Source organism: Trematosphaeria pertusa (assembly GCF_010094035.1).
Source record: "Trematosphaeria pertusa strain CBS 122368 unplaced genomic scaffold BU26scaffold_8, whole genome shotgun sequence".
NCBI classification, from domain to species: Eukaryota; Fungi; Ascomycota; class Dothideomycetes; order Pleosporales; family Trematosphaeriaceae; genus Trematosphaeria; species Trematosphaeria pertusa.
The window spans coordinates 729,225-746,611 of record NW_022987219.1 but is presented as its reverse complement, the minus strand read 5'-3'; the positions used below and the strand labels follow the sequence as shown (position 1 = coordinate 746,611).

Sequence of the window (17,387 nt, the reverse complement as noted above, 5' to 3'; positions counted from 1 at the left end):
CGGCCTTCAAGAGTACTTGCGTGCTTGAATGCGTGTTGCACTGCAAATGTCCGAGCAAAGGGCCGGCAAAGCACAAAAAGGTGAATTCACGCCGTGTTTTGACCATCGCGACACCTCGGGCGTCTTGAACTTTCTCTGTATCTTTGCTTCTTCTTAGCTTGCCAAATTTCTTCCATTCGCTTCACACTCTCACCTTCAGTCATGTCCGCTCTAAAGCTCGCTCTTTTGGCAACTGCCTTGCCCTTCCTCGTGCTAGGCGCACAGAAACGCGCGACATCAGAAACATTCCAGCTCTACGCATACGGAGAAGGAATCGGCGGCCCGACTCTCTTCTACGCGGATGGTAAGCTCTTCACAGTACGAGGAGAAATACCACTAACTGGTTCAAGGATACGCCTACGTCGGCGATCCAAACCTGTCAAACAGCACCGACGCCGCCGCGGTAATCTGTAAGCATCCCAAGTACCCCCTTTACTCGATTCCTGACCATGGGCAGTTTCGACGGGCACCGACCGGACGTGGTTGGGCTCGCCCAATACCACCAACACCACTCACACGCCCAGCTGGTCCAACGTAACCATGTTCGTGCCGGCTGCGGGGTCGTCGGATATGCGCGTTGGGTTCCTGGATAGTGGGAATTCGTCTGACAGCACTCATATCACCACCGGCTTTTCATTCTATGGCAACACGGCCATATTAATTGGCACCGATGGGAGTTTGGAGACGATGTGGACGGCTCTGGAAACGGGCGCGGGCGTGTATGCGCTGTATTGGAACGAGACGGCGAGCGGGCAGGTGCCCGTCACGTTGAGGAGGGTTGCGCCTTCGAGCCCGGCTAGCCGTCGTCGCTAGTACGACTTTGTTATCGATGTCGCTCTTTGTGATGGGTAGATTTGGTCGACCTGCTGTCTGAGTGCAAAACAAATCAGTCGCAGAAAGTAGGATACGAACATGTTCATACTATCCGCTTGGTTGCCTAGTTATATCTTTGATGTCAATGTTCGTGAGTCCGAAGTTCTCCGGTACCACTCAAGGCATCTAGAGACGATTTCACTAATGGCTAGGCATCCTCGAGGTGAAAGACCATGACTGGGTCAAAGGCAGCCAACACGCTAGTATGGCCAAATATATCCACTTTGGAGATCTTCTTCTCTCCAAACAGCGCTTTCCGCTGGACCAAAAAGTAAGCGACGCCTACACCGTTTGGCGAGCCTGCGCCAAGTCAGTATTCACGCAAAACGATGTGTAGGGCGAGGCCTACCTAGCAGAGCCTTGCCAGCATCGGACGTGATGTCAAAAGAAGACTGAGGGTACTTCTTCAGGTTATCCTGTCCGACGCTCTGAAGAGCGCGCCGTATGATGGAAGGCGTGGCCCTATTTCTGACGGACCAGACGATGATGAAGCGAATCTGTTTGGCCTTGTCCTTGGCGGCAATGGACCACTGGCCAAATGAAATGTCGGACGATCTCTTGAGCTTGGGCAGCCCGTCCCCTTGTACTGGTGGACTGCGGTATTGGCCTTCATGCTCGGGGCTATACTGTTTTGTAATCACGAGAACTAGCGAGAAGTTAGGGCAAGAATATGGCATCATAAGAGCTTACGTACCGCCGTCGTTGACATTGATGGGAAAGGTGTATTGAGCCCCAGTGGCCTAGAGACTTGTCAACGGGTCTTCAATTCACGCAAGGTGAGTCAACCTACCCGGTATGTCTTGCCATCCACATCGTATTTTTGATCATTGAGCTGGTCTCGGCCATATAGCTCCCCGTGAGTGACTTTGTAACACTTCCAGTTCTTGCTTTCGGTAGAGATGCCGAGCCCCTTTAGAGCCGTCTCCATGCCGTATTGGCTGTCACTCATGTCGCAATAGGTATCCGTGTCTCGTTTGTAGTCCCACTTGTCCAAGTCGCCTGAATTATAATGAGTCAGCTCGAACAGAGTAACATGAACTGAAGCTTACCGGGAAAGTCTTGAAACTCGCTCGCCGCAGAAGCCAGATTTTCTTTGAACAATGATCCGGCCTTTGCATCATCGCCCGCAATCATGGCAAGCAATGTGCAGCCCTTGTTCTTGTACGCCTGCCAGTCGCCATCGCTGCAAGGAGGTGGAGGCGGGGTGCCCCATCTCTTGTGCAGGCCAGTCGTCTCTGAATCGGCTTCGACTATTGTGAGTGAGTGAGCGGCATCGGACATGTCCCGCACTCGGACCAAGTTGGAAGGAGCGAGTCCTCTAGTAGGAAGCGCCAAAAAGGCGAAGATTACCGCGTACATGGCGAGGAACTGGTCGAGTGTCATGGTGTTGATATCTTCTGTCGGGGTCCTCGGCGAGCACGCAGGTGGGGGGAGGAAAGAAAAGGTGACGTTGAGGTCATGCCGTGAGCAGTCTAGCGGCGTGAAGGCGGTTGTACCAGCGAGGGAAAATCGCAACTGGAAAGTACGACGGAATGGCCTTCACCTGAGACCTGTACCTTCTCTCTGCGAGGCTTCTTCGCCACATCTTCTGCTGAGCTGTCGCGATTTGACATTGCGGGCTAAGAGCCATTTTGCCAACATGTCGGGGAGTGAAGAGCCGAAGTCTGAAAACTACATGTGAGAATCGTCGCCTCGACACCTATAGTGGGATGCGATGAAGATGCAGCTGAGAGTCGCGCGACGTTGCCCTCGTATTTGCTTATCGATAAGATGGCGTCCCGGTATGATCTCGATGAATGAATCTCAAGGCTAGACGCACATGGGAATCCCAGAAATTACATAGTATGTGCTTAATGTTTGCTAACGCAAGTGGATGAAAGCTGGTGGTGAAAGGCCAAGTCACGTGCCTCGGCAAATCTTCTCCCGAAGCCGACATTCAGACCTCAAGCTCCAAAGCTCAGCACAACACCACCACCATGGCGACACCCTCGCGCCCCGCCCCCGACCGCCGCACCTCCACGATCCAAAAGCGCGCCTCGCTCCTCCCAAAGCCGTCCTCCATCGTCCTCGACCCCTCCGTCCTCATCGCGCAGCATGCACAGCTCACCGGCACGCACCCCATCACCGTCGGCCCCAGCACGGTGCTGCACCCGCACTGCAAGATCAGCAGCACGCTCGCGCCCGTGGTGCTCGGAGAGGGCGTCATAGTCTACGAGAGGGCCAAGGTCGGCGTAGGCATGGGCGACGGCGTGGACATGGACAGCCGGCGCAGTAGCGTTGCGTCGCGGGCGAGCGTGCGAGACTCGATGCGCGGAGAGGGCACCGTGCTGGGACGCCATGTTGTGATCGAGACGCATGCCGTGATTGAGGCTGCCGAGGTGGGCGAAGGGACGGTGGTGGAGGCTGGCGCGTATTTGGGTAGAGGCTGTGTCGTTGGGAAGGTCGGTCGCACGCTGCTTAGACGTGACTGCAACAATTGCTGACACCTGGTAGTTCTGCACGATTTCCGCATTCTCCGCCGTACCTGCCAACGCGCATCTTCCCGATTACACCGTCGTGTACAGCGGCTCGGAGCGCCGGCTCGACAGGACGCTGCAGACGCGGCCCGAGGTGCAGGACATGAAGACGTCGGTGCATGTCAAGCAGCTGGAGACATTTAGGAAGCTCTTGCCCAACAATGTCGCCAAGTGGGCATGACATGCCTTGCCAGATAGCCGTTGTCGACGTTTTCAACAAAGCCCGCGCGTTCCCGGTTTCCAGTCGTCGCCCGGATACCTCGGTCTCCCTCCTAGCGCCCGACCTTTGCAGGTTTCAGCGCTACGCCATGGCAGACTTCGCCATGCTGTGAACGGCTGGGGCATGACATTGGGTTGCGGATGACGTTGATACGAGCTCGCACGACTGAGCGCGACAGCTTCGTTTCTGGGACACGGGTGAAAATGACGTGCATGTGCTCAATGAAATGTGGACATGCTGATAGAGGGCAGGCGGGTGCACGCGTGGAATTTAAAGAATTGGCGGTTGAAGAGTGGTGTGATTATTTGGGTTGGTCAGGGCTTTTTAGGTGGGAGGACGAAGCATTCTCGCGGTTCACGAGACGGACTTGGAAGATGGATAAGAGTTCCGGCGAGGTGGCTGACTTGGACGCCAAGGGGATATGCTGTTTGAACACTGGATTCAAGAGCATCTTCTACGTCTTTCTAATCTACGCACCGTTTATATCCACGCCGCATAACCGTAGTGGAAAACAGAGAACCCCGCCCACCGGTGCTACGCCCCACTCATTCCGCCAAGCCTAAACTCCCCTATACATCCACATCTATATTACCACCCCCCGTAACCTGCCCCTTTCCCATAGCTACAGCCTTCTTAAATCGAGCCCGCAATGCCACTTCTACACCGCACCATCACCGCCCCCGCTCGCCTCACTCGCCCTCGTGCCCGGCTTCCCAAAGCTCGTCGTCCTCGACAGCGTGCGCGCAAACGAAAAGAAGCCCTGCCTGAGATCCAGGCCAGCCCTCTTCGCACCACTCGGATTCGGATCGCGCTCGTCGTCGGCAAACCAGCCAAACCGCCTCTTGCAAAACTTCCACGCCTCCATGCCGGCCACGAAGACGACGACAGCGCCCACGGACAGCGCCCACTCCCAGGTGATGGGCTTCTGCTTGAACACGGTAGTGTTGAAGCCCGGGATGTAGACGCAGGGAAACACGATGAGGGCGCCGATAGCCACGGCGTAGAAGAGGAACTTGTTGGCGTACAGATCCTTGAACAGCGGGAAGCGCGAGGTGGAGTGCGGGTCCAGGCGGAACAGGCTGCGTCTGATGCTCTTGATCTCCCAGGCGGAGACGAGGATCAGCCAGGTGAGCTCGGCGAAGACGGCGGCGCGGGCGCGGAACACCAGGTCGCAGTCGGGGCTGTGCGTGCGGTTGCATTCGTGGCCGAGGTTGCCGTTGCCGACGCCGTAGACGACGACGACGAAGGTCAGCAGCGTCAGGATCCCCATCAGCATGCCGTAGACGGTCATGTCGGCGATGATTTGCCAGCTGAAGACGCCCTTTTTGGTGTTGTGCGGCGGGCGCTGCATGATGTTGTAGACGGCCTTTTCGAGGCCGAGGCCGAAGGCGGGAGGGCCGGATGTTAGCCTGGGGACATGTTAGAGTATTCTTGGGGGAGGGGAGGGGACGTACATGTTGATCCACAGAATCTGAAGGGGCGAGAGCGGAAAGACGGAGTAGCCGGCGTTGTCGCGGAAAGCGAGGCCAAGGACGAGGAGGACTACTTCGCCAACGTTGCTGGTGAGTAGCTGTAGAGGTTAGCGTTTTTCGAATGAACAGCGAGAATGCACTCACATGCAGAACAAACTTTTGGATATTGTCAAACATCCTCCGGCCCTCTTCAATTGCATTGACGATGGAGGCAAAATTATCATCCGTCAACACAATATCCGACGCCCCCTTGGCCACATCAGACCCCGCCATACCCATGGCGATACCCACATCAGAAGCCTGCAGCGACGGGCCATCGTTGACGCCATCCCCCGTCATGGCCGCATAAGCCTTGCGCCGGTGAAGCGCGGCAATCATGCGCGTCTTTGTATTCGGCGCACAGCGCGCAATCACCAGAGGAAGCTCTGGCATGGCATCAATCTGCGCATCGGTCATGGCATCAAACTCTGCGGCGGTTTTGACGAGCGAGTCCGCGACTTCCTTGGAGAGCGTGCTGAAGTCGCGCGGGATGATGCCGACTTCTTTGCCAATGGCGGTTGCGGTGCCGGGGTGGTCGCCGGTGAGCATGTGCACTTTGATGCCCGCGTTTGTGCATTCTGCAATCTGTTAGCGTGAGGAGCCTGAAAGGGGCGGAGAAGCATACCTCGTACAGCGTCCTTAGTTTCCAGTCGGGGTGGATCGTACAGACCGCAGAGGCCGAGCAGCGTAAGATTGCACTCGATTTGATCGCGTGGGATATCCATGCCTGGTGTAAACTCGCCCTCCCACGTCTTGGAGGCAAGCGCAAGAACGCGGAGACCTTGGTCGGCGAGAAGGCTCATTTGCTCGTAGATGCTCTCCTTGACAGCATCAGTCATTTGCTTCTTATCGCTACCGGCGCCAACATTGTCGCATAGATCGAGAATGCGCTCTACAGCGCCTTTGGTGAGAACTGTAACTTTTTCGGTCTGCGGCGCGCGGTAAACAACGGACATGCGCTTGACGGTGGAGTCAAAGGGGTATTCGGAGATTTGCTTCCAGCCTTCTTCTCTTTCTAGCATCTTCTTGCCCTTGTCAAAGCGGTGAGCAAAGACTTGAAGGGCGACCTCTGTAGGGTCGCCAGTGGTTTGCCACTTTCCCTCCTGCTCGTTCAAGCGTACGGTAGCGAGGTTGCAGAGCGCGGCTGTATGGAGGAGAGCTTCGAGCTCGGGAACCATGCCGTCATACTCGCGCGTTTCAGCGGCGAGCTTCTCCTGGTAGTCGTCGGGCGTGGGTGCTTCCTTTTCCATGGGCGGCAGGTCAAACTTGAGAGCTGCCCCACTACGCTGCGTGTCGAAATGCCTTTGGCGCGCTTCCTTGTCGGCGTCCATTTCGGCTCTTGTCTTGGCTGGGCCGACGGTGATTTGGCCTTGCTTGGGGTTTGATGGATCCTCGGAATTAGAAACAGTGTAAATGCCAATGCCCGGAATCCAAGCCTTGCGGACCGTCATGAGGCCTTGGGTCAATGTGCCCGTCTTGTCGGAACAAATGTTGGTTATGCCGCCGAGGGCTTCGAGGGCGGACAGCTTGCGGGTCAGAACCTGGCGGCGTCTCATTGCAGCCATGCCAGTCACAAAAGTGATTGTCAGGACGGCGATGAGGGATTCGGGGATGATGGCAATTCCTATCTGCGTTAGCTCCATCATTAAAGACAGCGGAAGATGGACTTGCCTGTGGAGATGGCGTAAATGGCAACCTCACTCGTAACATCAAATTTGTGCACCGCAAACACGATAATGGCCAAGAGAAGTGCACACCCAAAGAGTGCATACGCCAGCTTTGACAACTTGATCTGCAGCGGCGTGCCCCCTGTCAGGCCCAGAAACTTTCCTATCGCATCCCAAACCCGCAGGCCAGCGCCCTTTACGGGCTGCAGGTTACCATGCTTCTTGCGGGACATGCTGCGATTTGGCTTGCGCGTGCTGCCCTGCATCGACGAGGCAATCTTGCCAATTTCCGTGTGCATGCCCGTGAAGATGCATATGCCGCGGCCGCGGCCCTTGGTCACAGTAGACGACGAGTAGCAAAGATTGATGCGGTCGCCTACGCCGGTAGAGAGCTCGTCGCTGTCGGCAAAGTCGGCGTCGGGGACTTTGGCAACGGGAATAGCTGCCGCCCTGTCAGTCATGTTCTTGCAAGCGAGAAAAGTACGTACCTTCTCCAGTCAAAATCTTTTCGTCGCATTCGAGATTCATGCTGTCAAAGATTCTAATGTCGCAGGGGACAGTGTCTCCCGTTTTGATGACGACAACATCGCCGGGGACGACTTGGATGGCGGGAATCGATTCGAGATTGCCATTGCGGAGCACGGTGGCGGTGGGAGAAGAAAGGGCCCGCAGAGCGTCCATTTTCTTCTCTGCTTGGAATTCTTGGTAAAAGCCAATCAAGACGTTGCCCACGACGACGGCGGTAATGACGCCTCCTTCGACATAGTCTGATACGCCGTATGAGAGGGCTAGAGCGAGCAGGAGGACCTATTTGTGTTGGCACGACAAGTAGTCAAGTAGATAAACAGAAACGTACCAGAATCATGGCATTGCTAATCTGCTTGAAGAGTACAGTATACCACTGGACTGATCCCTCCCCCTGGAGCTTATTCTCCCCATACTTGCTTCTGAGCTCGTTGACCTTGGCCGGGGATAAACCGTGCTCAAGGTTCAGGCCGCCAAAGTGGGTGGTCAGTTCCTCGAGCGACAGCCGGAACGGGTGCTTTTCATATTCCTGGAGAGTCACATTCTTCTTGGAAGACCCCATGCCGGGACAGATGGAAGCAACGGTTAAGGCGGGTGATGTGGTTCAATTGATGAAAGAAGATATTGCCAATGAGGCATTCGGATGGTGAAGGCGTCTGAATAGGTGGCCTAGCAAAAGGTGGGCAGCCCACCCACTCTTATACCGTGAGCAGTGGAATGCTTATCGGAGAAGCGTCAACGGCCGGTACCAATGACTTCATGGCAGGTGAGCACAAGACAGTGGGTTGGGCTTGGCGTGCGCCAAGCATACAAGTAGTATTGGCGCCGGTGGTTGCGGGGCTGGATGAGGGAAACAAGGGTGGGATTATGCAGATGCCTAGACATACAAAGAACACGCAGGGTCCAATCATGGCCGCCCCGGATGAAACAAGCGCCTCAAGGAAGAGCAAAAAGCGACAACAAGGCAAAGATTGCATGGCAAAAGCTGGGTCTGTTGAGGCCCTCCGCCGGTCGGCCCGAAAGTCGAGCCTTGGCGCTGCAGCGTCCGCACCAATCGCGACAGCGGCCAAGCCGATTCCGCCGCACCAAGCCGACGTTTGCCACTCCGCCGTCGCCAATACTCGGCAAACCGGCTCAGCAGGCTTTGCGCCCAGAAACGGTTCCGTGATGGTGAGAATCGGAGGCTGGGCGAGATTTGATGGTTACGTTTGTATGGCGACAGCCGCATGGCGTGATGGCTCTTTTCGTCACATGGCGAATCCTGCCATGCGACTCAGCCAGCCGCCTCCTTTAGTGCCTTGTTGTGCTCGGGGGGGTTGTCGATGAAGGATGGCGGCTCTTCGGCCAGGAAGCCGGGAACGCCAGACGACTCGCCAACCGGCCCCTCGAACTCCACCTCCTCACCTAGCGCCTCCAGCTCTGCGTCTAGTTCTGCCTCGTCAACGTCTTCTGGCACGTCGTAGCTGCGACTGATGCTCTCCTGTATGTCGTTGCCCATGTCCATCAAATCGGCCATCTCGTCCTGCAGCTTCTCAATCTTGTCAATGTCGACCTTGCCGTACTGCTTGCGCAGCTCTTTGGTGGTTGTCTTCATCGCGTCGACCGTGGTCATGGTGTTCTTTAGGTTGTCCTGCATCATGCCGGCCTGCTCCATGTTCCACGACTGCTGCTGGAGCTGGTCCCGCTGCGACTCGTACATTTTGCGCTGCTGGAGCACCTTGAGCGCCTTTTGCTTCATGGTCGTCTTGCCCGGGCCGTCGCGCATCTTGCCCAGCTTCTGCTGGTACGCAGTCAGCTCTGCGTTGAGCTTGGCGAGTTTGACGTCGAGAGATTCGATGCGCGTGTCGACCTGGATAGAGTCAGTGTGGCCAGAGGGGCGCGAGCGGAGGACTCACAGTGGAGATGGCCTGGTTGAGCGTCGGCTTGGGCGCCGTGCTCTTTGCACCAAACAGGCGGTTCATCGTGGTTGTATTTAGAAAGCGAGTACTGTGGTGTTGTGAGGTTGTATGGGTATCGCAGTGTGTAGGCAGTGACTCTGTTTAAGCTTGGGCAGAGGTCCGCGCGCCTCGTCATCGGCTCGTCACGTGCCACTCTCCAAACGGCGCGCCACAGGACCGGAAGGGCTCGATTATTCGCCTCTGCAAGTGAATGTGGCGCGTGATGTTTGAGTTGCCCGGCGTGCCACAGACTCGTCAGCCGGCGGGTGCGAGTGCTCCAGGGCTGCGCTCGAGGCTCTTGCTGGCCGGCTCCGGCTAGCGCAGGTTCGCGCTTCTGGCCGCTGTGCTGTCACTGCTCGCCCAGATATTCCCCACAACACCATCCAGCCCTCGCCGTATACGCTGCACACACTCGAACACCACATTGTATTTGTAACCGCCCCTCACGTTGACTCTGGTGCATGGCTTCGCGCAGCACCCCGTCGCTCGCTCGTCTGCACGCATCTCCGTGCTTTTCCCGCTAGGTACTGTCTGTCCCACCTGCTCGCTCACTCAATCAAGCTTCCCACCGCTCGCGCCCTGGCCGAATTGCTTACACTGACCGAGTACCTCTCTAGACGTCTCACTCTCTTACCGATGACACGATTGCCCCGGTAGCTCACGCCGCGCACGAGACCCGCTCACTTGCGGCTGCCCTCGAGTCCTCCCTTCTCCACCTCGCTGCCCCGCCCCCAACAGACGCCCGCACAGTCGCCCACCATGTTTTGGCGGTTCGGCGGCTATGCGCAGCTGTCGTCGCTGGACAGCATCCTCGACAAGCCCGACGTCACCGTCGAGGAGCTGCTGGACGAGTCGGACCTGATACAAGAGCTTAAGCAGCAGAACTCGAAGCTGATAGAGTACCTGCGCGACGAAAAAGTTCTCGAGCGCCTGCTGCGCTATGTCATTGCCCCCAAGTCGCCCCGGTCGCCCGACGAGGATCCGGCCGCCGAGTCGAGCAAGGCCAACGAGGGCTTCTTCGGCAGGGTCACAGCCCGGGCGCGATCGGCGTCGACAAGGTCTGAACCGGGCGACGGCGACGAGAGCAAGGAGGAGAAGCAGCGCATGAAGTATGCATACGTTTCCTGCGAGATTCTGTCGTCCGAGGTCTGGTCGATATCCGAGGCGGTGCTAGAGAACCAGGACACGCTGCGCCAGTTTTGGAATTACGTCAAGCAGCCCGCGCCCCTCGATCCAGTGCAGGCCGGATACTTTACAAAAGTCAACGAGTCACTGCTGGACCGCAAGATGGAGGAGATGCTCGACTTTTTCAAGTCAATCGACAATGTAGTCGCCGACATGCTTCAGCACATTGACTGCCCCATGATCATGGACCTCCTGTTGAAGATTATATCGCTCGAGAAGAGTGAAGGCGGCCAGGGCATTGTTGATGTAGGACGTCTCGGAGCTGTGTGCGGGTGAATGCTAACGCGGGCGCAGTGGTTACAATCGCAGAATCTAGTCCCGCAGCTAGTCGCCTACCTCGCACCGGACCAACCTGCCTCATACCAGACGTCCGCCGGAGACTTTTTAAAAGCCATCATTACCATATCCGCCAACGCTACTACTCAAGACCAGTCCGTGATTGGTCCCAATGAGCTCACGCGGCAGCTAGTCTCGGAAAAATGCATCAAGCAAATGATTGAGTACATGCTGCACGGAGGCAATCCGCTCACCGTCAGCGTCGGCATCATCATTGAGGTTATCCGAAAGAACAACTCCGACTACGACCTGGACAACCAGATTGGCCCAGTTCCCAAAACCACAGATCCCATTTATCTGGGGACACTGCTCCGGCAATTCGCACAGCATATTCCGCGCTTCATGGCACTTGTCCACAACTCTAGTCAAACAGTAACCAACAAGGACGGCTCGACATTTTCCCGAAAGCGAGAGCTGAAGACGGCGTTTGGCGAAAAGATTGAACCCCTTGGGTTCGACCGCTTCAAGACGTGCGAGCTCATGGCCGAGCTGCTGCATTGCAGCAACATGGCACTGCTCAACGAGCGCGGTAGCGAGGCCGAAGTCAAGCGCAGAGATGCCGAGCGAGACCGCCTCAAGGCCGAGGGCAAACTGACTGCGCGGGAAGCCAATGCAGGCGACTTTTCGACTAGCGTGGATAGCCATGGCTTTCATCATGCACGAGCACCCTCTAGTGAAGCGCCCGAGGTGATTAAGCGGCTAGAAGTCCAAAACAGCTCCGAGGACGATTTTGAAAAGGTTACTGCATCCGAAGCAGTATCCGAAGATTCAAAAGCTAACTCTGAAAAGGAGCAGATTGGCGAGCCCCTGGAGCGTTCACCAAAGACGTCGCCCAACGAGCCGCCTAGCGAGAAACAGCAAGAGGGGGAAGGTGAGTTTGTCGACGAACCACTCTCACCGGTCAAGGACGCCTCATCACCCGCAGCCACCACTCCAGGCAAGCCCGCCGACGACGCAGAGTCACCCACCTCTGCCGGCCTTTCGGCCAAGGTGGGCGGCCTAGGTTTAGACAATGACACTGTCATGGGCGACCGTGAGGAGAAGACAGAAGACCAGCCTTCAAGTGAGCGTCCTTCGCTTCTCACGCAGCAGCTGAACAAGGCGGAGGCGGAAGTTGCCGAAGCACCAAATCTCTCGCCGCACCCCGAAGACAAGCCCGCACCCTTGTTTGCTGGCAAACCCCGCAGCAGCGAGTCCCCTGAACAAGCATCGCAGTTCACATCCGGTGCAGCCGAGAGCGAGGGCTCCGAGGTTACGCCCATTGACGATCGTAGTAGTACGCGCTCAGTGTTATTTGGTGGAGTCGAGGGCCAGTACGCTCCTCAGTACGAGGTCGACATTGATGGATCGCCCGTGGTTGGCGACCTTTTGAAGATGCAATTTGTCGACCACAAGGTCGTACCAACCATACTCGTAAGTAGGTCCCTCTTACGGCGTCCTTGCACTGACTAGGCCACGCAGGACTTTTTCTTTCGGTTCCCCTGGAATAACTTTCTCCATAATGTTGTATACGATGTCGTTCAGCAAGTGTTTAATGGGCAGATGGAGCGAGGTTACAACCGCAGCCTGGCGATTGACCTTTTCGACACGGGTCGCATCACCGAGCGCATCATCGAGGGCCAAAAGGCCAGCGACAAGGCTCAAGAGGAGACTCACATGCGCCTCGGGTACATGGGCCATTTGACTCTTATCGCGGAAGAGGTGCTCAAGTTTACTGAGCGACACCCAGCGGAGCTGCTGTCACAGTCTGTCCTCGACAAGGTTATGAGCCAGGCGTGGATAGACTATGTTGAGCAGACGCTGGCGGAGACGCGAGAACGGGACAATGCCATTCTCGGCGGCGTCCGTCCTGACATGAGTGTAGGTCCCAGGCAGGCCGTGCTCAATGCAGTGAATGCGGCCTCGGGCTTTGGCAACGACGGCGGCTCCTCGCTTGCCAATGCCAACAGCGGCAACATTGGTCTCGATAGCATGGAGCTTACGAACCCCGATTCGGGCGGCGGATACACCTTCAACAGCGGCGGCCTCCTCAGCGGCTTCACCAATTCGAGCGATGAGGAGGACGAGGAAATGGACGAAGTCGACAGCGAGCGAGAACGGCAGCCACCTGTGAGTGACTCGGAACAAGTGGGTGAACTCTCATTTGAAGATGTTGAGATGGACTACCGATAATCACGACCCCGACACTATACTGTCCGCGCGTTGGTGCGTTTTCTTCTCTCATTCTTGTCCTTGGGAGTGTTGTCATGGTTTAAGAGGCATGCATGCAATAGAGGGGAACCAGGACCTTTTATCCTTTTGTACATACATCCGCACCATTTTCGGGTGTATGGGCATTTGTAGAAACACGCCATTGTTGGGTTTTGCTCCTTTCCTCAATGGTTCATAATACGCTCGCTTGGATAAAAGGTCCTGCCCCGGTCGCGATTGCTTCTTGTCGCATTTTGCCTTGTAGTCGATTGCTGTCCCCATCTCCACCTTACTTGGTCCTCTCCTCCATCTTTTTACCTTTTATAGAAGCCAACTAACCACCTCGTCTCGCAGAAATCCCAAGCGATCCCGCCACCGCTGCAAATCCCGCCCTCCCGCGCACGCCGCCAATTCGCCATGCGCCTCGCCCAACGCAAGGCCCAGCTAGAATCCACCCGCGAGCAAGAGGAGGATGTGGATGAGCTGACGCAGGAGAAGGAGGTCAAGGAGGGGCACGAGCGCTTCGCGAGGATGTTTGAGGGCATCGAGGATAGCAGTAGTAGCAGTAGCGATGATGAGGACGACGACGAGGCGGAGGTTGTGGGCAAGGTGGAGATTGGTGAGGGCGGGGGGAAGGTGGTTGTTTGAGGGGTGCTGTCGCGGTCGGGATAGGGGGCTGGTTTTGGGCTGGTCCGAGTTGGGCAGGATGGGACGGCGTGGGCATCGGACATGTGCGGCGTGGCGTGCGTTTATATATCCACAAGATACCTCATCTCTATGAATACGGAATGCGAATATGGCTTATATATATACGCCAATCTTGAAAAGACTTGCCTTTCCAAGGGTGGCGAAGTACACGCTTGGCTCAACGGTGTTATCGATAAGCACGTGCCATTCCCTTTCTTCCGTCAAGCCATCCTGAGGCTCCACTTCATCTCGCGTCAACTCTTTCGCCTCGACCTTGGGTTGCGATTGCCATTGTGTTGCGGACACAACGGCACGTAGGACGCCACTTTCCAGCCATTCGATGGCTGCCTGCTCGTATTCCGTATCGACGACGCGTCCTCCACGAATGATTGCCCTGAGCGATTCCAGATATAAAATGTCATGGTATCACAAGCCCATCGCCAAAGGATATGAAAGTTGATTCTATACACCATCTAAGCCATTCTACTACTAATACGCGGTCCATTTGTTAGCCGGCCTTTTTCTCCCCAATTTCTGATTCTCTCAATACTCTTTCCCGTCCCAGTTCTCCACCCGTGAGCATCCCATCCTCCCAGGACAATGAAAATCATCATCTGCGGCGGCGGCATCGCCGGCCTAGCCACCTTTCTCCACCTGCGCAAACACCTCCCCAACCCCTCCACCCACAGCATCAAAATCTACGAATCGCACCGTCCCCGCTCCACCGCCCCCCTATCCTCCCTCGACCTCTCTACTCTCTCCGAATCCACCGCCACCGTCGGCGGCGGCCTCGGCATCTCGCCCAACGGGATGCGCGTCCTGCGCGAACTGGATCCCGCCTTGCACGACGTGGTCGCCGCGCAGGGCTTCCGCGCTGAGAACTTTGTGTTCAAGGGCGCGAATGGGTGGGCGTTGGGCGTGCAGCGGACGGGGGATGGTGGGGTTAGAGGGGTGGAGGGAGGGGAGGAGGAGGTGTGTATTGCGAGTTCGAGGCAGGGGGTTTGGGAGTGTTTGATGAGGGCTGTTGAGGAGGGGGGAGGCGTGGTGAGGTATGCCAAGGTTGTGGGGATTGAGCGGGATGACGGGAGTGGGGTTGTAAGAGTTAGAGTTGTGGATGAAGAGGGGAGGGTGGAGACGGAGGAGGCGGACTTGCTGGTTGGCGCTGATGGCGTGAAGAGCGTTGTTCGAACTGCACTTTTTGGAGAAGATGAAAAGTTCAAACCTACATACACGTAAGCCCCCTTCTTCTAAACGCATATTATTCCTTGACGCAACACAGCGGCCTCTCCGGCGTCGGCGGCTTCCTCTCCACCCCGCTCCCCCCGGCTATAACCCACCCGCCCAGCATGGTCTTCACCTTCGGCCGCAACGGCTTCTTCGGCTACTCCTCCTCACGCCCGCTCTCCTCCGAATCCCTCATGTGGTGGTCCACATTCGAGACCTCGTCCCTCCCAAACACCAAATTCATCGACCCCGCCGCCATCAAAGCCGCGCTTGTAGAGCGGCACAAGCACTGGGCTGATCCCGTCGTGCAAGATATCGTAAGCAAGGCCAAGGTAGAGAGCATCTATCCGACGTGGGTGCTACCCGAGCTGCCGCACTGGGGCGAGCGCGGCGTGGTGCTCGTAGGCGATGCGGCGCATGCCATGGACCCCACGACGGGGCAGGGAGCGAGTCAGGCGCTCGAGGATGCGCAGACTCTGGCGCTGCTGCTCAAGGAACTGCTTAGCACGGGAGAGACTAGTCGCTGCATCACGGGAAGCGAGAAGCAGCGCGTCGATGTCGCTATCAAGCTGCTCTACGACATCCGTAGCCCGCGTGCGCACGAGATTGTGGAGAGGGGCAAGAAGATTGCCGGACGCAAGGCGAATGTGGGTGTTGTGGAGGAGTACTTTATGTATGTGTTTCTGTGGTTGATGAATAGGTTTCCGGTTCTTGGTGAGTGTGTTTGCAGTAGGGCAATCGGGAGACTGACAATTGGCAGGGAGGATAATGCTCGGGGATGTGAATCGGCAGTTGTATACTTGGTCGGCTGAGGAGGAGATTCAAAAGGCACTGGAGCGACGGAAAAGTGCGTAGTGTCGGGCTCTACTTAAGAGAGAGGCCCGAGATGAATGGTATTGTGAGTTACAAAACGTCTCAATTGTGGACCTTAAGCTTTTACCCAGGAGTTCGCCATCGACTCCATCAAGCAAGCCCCAATCTCTGCCCAAGGAGCAAAAGAAGCCAACACGTCAGATTCCACACCGCAGTCAACTTGCTCTGCAATCCAAACGAGCTCAACAATATGGCATACCTCCGCTGCGCAGCGCCATATCTGAGCACAGCCCTTTCCCACTCCTCTGGCGACATCTCCCCTTTAACAACCTGCTCCAGCATATTACAGTCATACGCAGCATGTTGCGTACTCATACCCGCATTCGGCCTCAACGTAATCTGGGCATCGCCCACAAGAAACAGCTTGCCACCAAAAAAGAGCGCTTTTGGCGACGCCACGTCGAAGATCTTGGTTACGAATGGCGCGGGCGTCTTGTGGATGATGCTTGCTAATCCCTCTGGCAGCGCAGACGAAGCTCGCTCCTTTACTTTTTCCCAAGCCTCTGGCCGCACAAGGCCGCGTGGAACTGTTCCCAGGTGCTTCTTGCCGTTGATGTCGGTGAAGATTTCATCCATCTCTGCAGAGTCGTCAGGCAGGTTTTGGTACCATACCCAATTGTGCAGACGCTCCCCGGGCGCGAGGTCTCCCTCGTCGGTCGGAATGGTGTACCTATTACCAGTAAACTTGGCGATCCCCGGGCGTTGCAGAGTCGACTCACATGATGATGTAGTTCCTCTTCATCAGTTGCGTCTTGACGTGCTCGGCGTACAGCTTGTTCGTCTCGTCGTCAATCAAGCGCTCCTTGACAGTTCCTCTCCAGCACATGTAGCCCGCGTACTGGCGCGTGACGCCTGGCATCAAGACGCTGCGCATGGACGAGCCCGACCCATCCGCTACAATCACAAGGTCCGCGGAGATCGAGTGCCCCGTCTGCGCACGCACATCTTCGAACCTCACCTCCACCCTATCGCCAACGTCCCTAACATCAACCACGCGCGCCCCATTCCTGTACTCCACCACGCCGTCCGTCTCCCCAGCCCTCGGCGCCACAGGCACAATCTCCGACCTATACCACTCAAAATTCGCCCTTAAGATCGTCCACAGCAAGCCCCAGCTAGTCATGACAAGCGTCTGCCCGCGTTCCAGTTTCGGCCGCCCATGCACATTATACTTCACCGACGGCGTGCAGGTAACGGTAAAGTCGCGGCGTACGCGGTCGTGCTCCTTGAGGAAACTCTGCACGTCCGGGCCCATGTGGATTCCGGCGTCGAAGCCTTGGCGCGCTGTTGAGGCTTCTTGCTGCTCAAGGATTGTCACGGTGTAGCCGTGGTGCTTGAGCATGATGCCGTGCATTAGGCCGGCGTTGGAGCCTCCGATCTTTGCTATCGTTAGCTGGCTGGGGTTCTTTGGAGAAGGGATTTGCTCTTGTGTCTTGACTCACGATTATGGCTTCTTTGACCATGATGGCTTAAAGTAATGGGAAGCTGTAGTAGAGATTGGGATTGGTGTAGTGGAAAGATTCACTGGAGAAGATGCCTTACTATGCGTCGGTCAGACTGAAGGCTGTGCCACATGGCTCCACGCAAGGATCCTTGGAATTCTA

The 17,387-nt window shown here is 56.5% G+C and overlaps 10 protein-coding genes across 10 annotated transcripts; 5 read left to right on the top strand and 5 right to left on the bottom strand.

Moving 5' to 3' along the window:
- The first annotated feature begins 181 nt into the window (after window positions 1-181).
- BU26DRAFT_605597 (uncharacterized protein) lies at window positions 182-1,044 on the top strand. Its single transcript, XM_033835606.1, has 3 exons — window positions 182-343; window positions 390-449; window positions 497-1,044. The coding sequence occupies exons 1-3, from the start codon at window positions 202-204 to the stop codon at window positions 850-852; spliced, it is 558 nt and encodes a 185-aa protein (XP_033683067.1). The 5' UTR covers window positions 182-201; the 3' UTR covers window positions 853-1,044.
- Window positions 957-2,413, bottom strand: BU26DRAFT_326317 (uncharacterized protein). Its single transcript, XM_033822129.1, has 5 exons — window positions 1,962-2,413; window positions 1,703-1,911; window positions 1,607-1,652; window positions 1,262-1,558; window positions 957-1,212 (listed from the first exon to the last, which is right to left on the bottom strand). Exons 1-5 carry the CDS (start codon window positions 2,293-2,295, stop codon window positions 1,061-1,063), a joined length of 1,038 nt encoding a protein of 345 aa, XP_033683066.1. The 5' UTR covers window positions 2,296-2,413; the 3' UTR covers window positions 957-1,060.
- Window positions 2,414-2,888: 475 nt separating this feature from the next.
- Window positions 2,889-3,917, top strand: BU26DRAFT_485490 (trimeric LpxA-like protein; the record flags this gene model as incomplete). Its single annotated transcript, XM_033825883.1, has 2 exons — window positions 2,889-3,353; window positions 3,406-3,917. The coding sequence occupies 2 exons, from the start codon at window positions 2,889-2,891 to the stop codon at window positions 3,607-3,609; spliced, it is 669 nt and encodes a 222-aa protein (XP_033683065.1). The 3' UTR covers window positions 3,610-3,917.
- Window positions 3,918-4,306: 389 nt separating this feature from the next.
- Window positions 4,307-7,913, bottom strand: BU26DRAFT_531505 (P-type Na+-ATPase; the record flags this gene model as incomplete). The annotated part of the gene is made up of 7 exons (XM_033831031.1): window positions 4,307-5,057; window positions 5,103-5,218; window positions 5,265-5,737; window positions 5,785-6,783; window positions 6,831-7,268; window positions 7,315-7,633; window positions 7,683-7,913. The coding sequence occupies 7 exons, from the start codon at window positions 7,911-7,913 to the stop codon at window positions 4,307-4,309; spliced, it is 3,327 nt and encodes a 1,108-aa protein (XP_033683064.1).
- Window positions 7,914-8,624: 711 nt separating this feature from the next.
- On the bottom strand, window positions 8,625-9,312 carry BU26DRAFT_427812 (putative charged multivesicular body protein 5; the record flags this gene model as incomplete). Its single annotated transcript, XM_033823753.1, has 2 exons — window positions 8,625-9,200; window positions 9,247-9,312. 2 exons carry the CDS (start codon window positions 9,310-9,312, stop codon window positions 8,625-8,627), a joined length of 642 nt encoding a protein of 213 aa, XP_033683063.1.
- Window positions 9,313-9,395: 83 nt separating this feature from the next.
- On the bottom strand, window positions 9,396-9,817 carry BU26DRAFT_326210 (uncharacterized protein). Its single transcript, XM_033822128.1, has one exon. The coding sequence runs from the start codon at window positions 9,711-9,713 to the stop codon at window positions 9,480-9,482; it is 234 nt and encodes a 77-aa protein (XP_033683062.1). The 5' UTR covers window positions 9,714-9,817; the 3' UTR covers window positions 9,396-9,479.
- On the top strand, window positions 9,660-13,014 carry BU26DRAFT_519826 (extragenic suppressor of kinetochore protein 1). Its single transcript, XM_033829153.1, has 4 exons — window positions 9,660-9,812; window positions 9,906-10,719; window positions 10,768-12,222; window positions 12,271-13,014. The coding sequence occupies exons 2-4, from the start codon at window positions 10,048-10,050 to the stop codon at window positions 12,979-12,981; spliced, it is 2,838 nt and encodes a 945-aa protein (XP_033683061.1). The 5' UTR covers window positions 9,660-9,812; window positions 9,906-10,047; the 3' UTR covers window positions 12,982-13,014.
- A 339-nt stretch (window positions 13,015-13,353) lies between these two features.
- On the top strand, window positions 13,354-13,796 carry BU26DRAFT_519824 (uncharacterized protein). Its single transcript, XM_033829152.1, has one exon. It carries the CDS (start codon window positions 13,417-13,419, stop codon window positions 13,645-13,647), a length of 231 nt encoding a protein of 76 aa, XP_033683060.1. The 5' UTR covers window positions 13,354-13,416; the 3' UTR covers window positions 13,648-13,796.
- Window positions 13,797-14,145: 349 nt separating this feature from the next.
- BU26DRAFT_326204 (FAD/NAD(P)-binding domain-containing protein) lies at window positions 14,146-16,110 on the top strand. The gene is made up of 3 exons (XM_033822127.1): window positions 14,146-14,918; window positions 14,966-15,583; window positions 15,671-16,110. The coding sequence occupies exons 1-3, from the start codon at window positions 14,287-14,289 to the stop codon at window positions 15,720-15,722; spliced, it is 1,302 nt and encodes a 433-aa protein (XP_033683059.1). The 5' UTR covers window positions 14,146-14,286; the 3' UTR covers window positions 15,723-16,110.
- BU26DRAFT_519823 (FAD/NAD(P)-binding domain-containing protein) lies at window positions 15,721-17,293 on the bottom strand. Its single transcript, XM_033829151.1, has 3 exons — window positions 17,226-17,293; window positions 16,503-17,161; window positions 15,721-16,453 (listed from the first exon to the last, which is right to left on the bottom strand). Exons 1-3 carry the CDS (start codon window positions 17,244-17,246, stop codon window positions 15,874-15,876), a joined length of 1,260 nt encoding a protein of 419 aa, XP_033683058.1. The 5' UTR covers window positions 17,247-17,293; the 3' UTR covers window positions 15,721-15,873.
- Window positions 17,294-17,387: the final 94 nt, after the last annotated feature.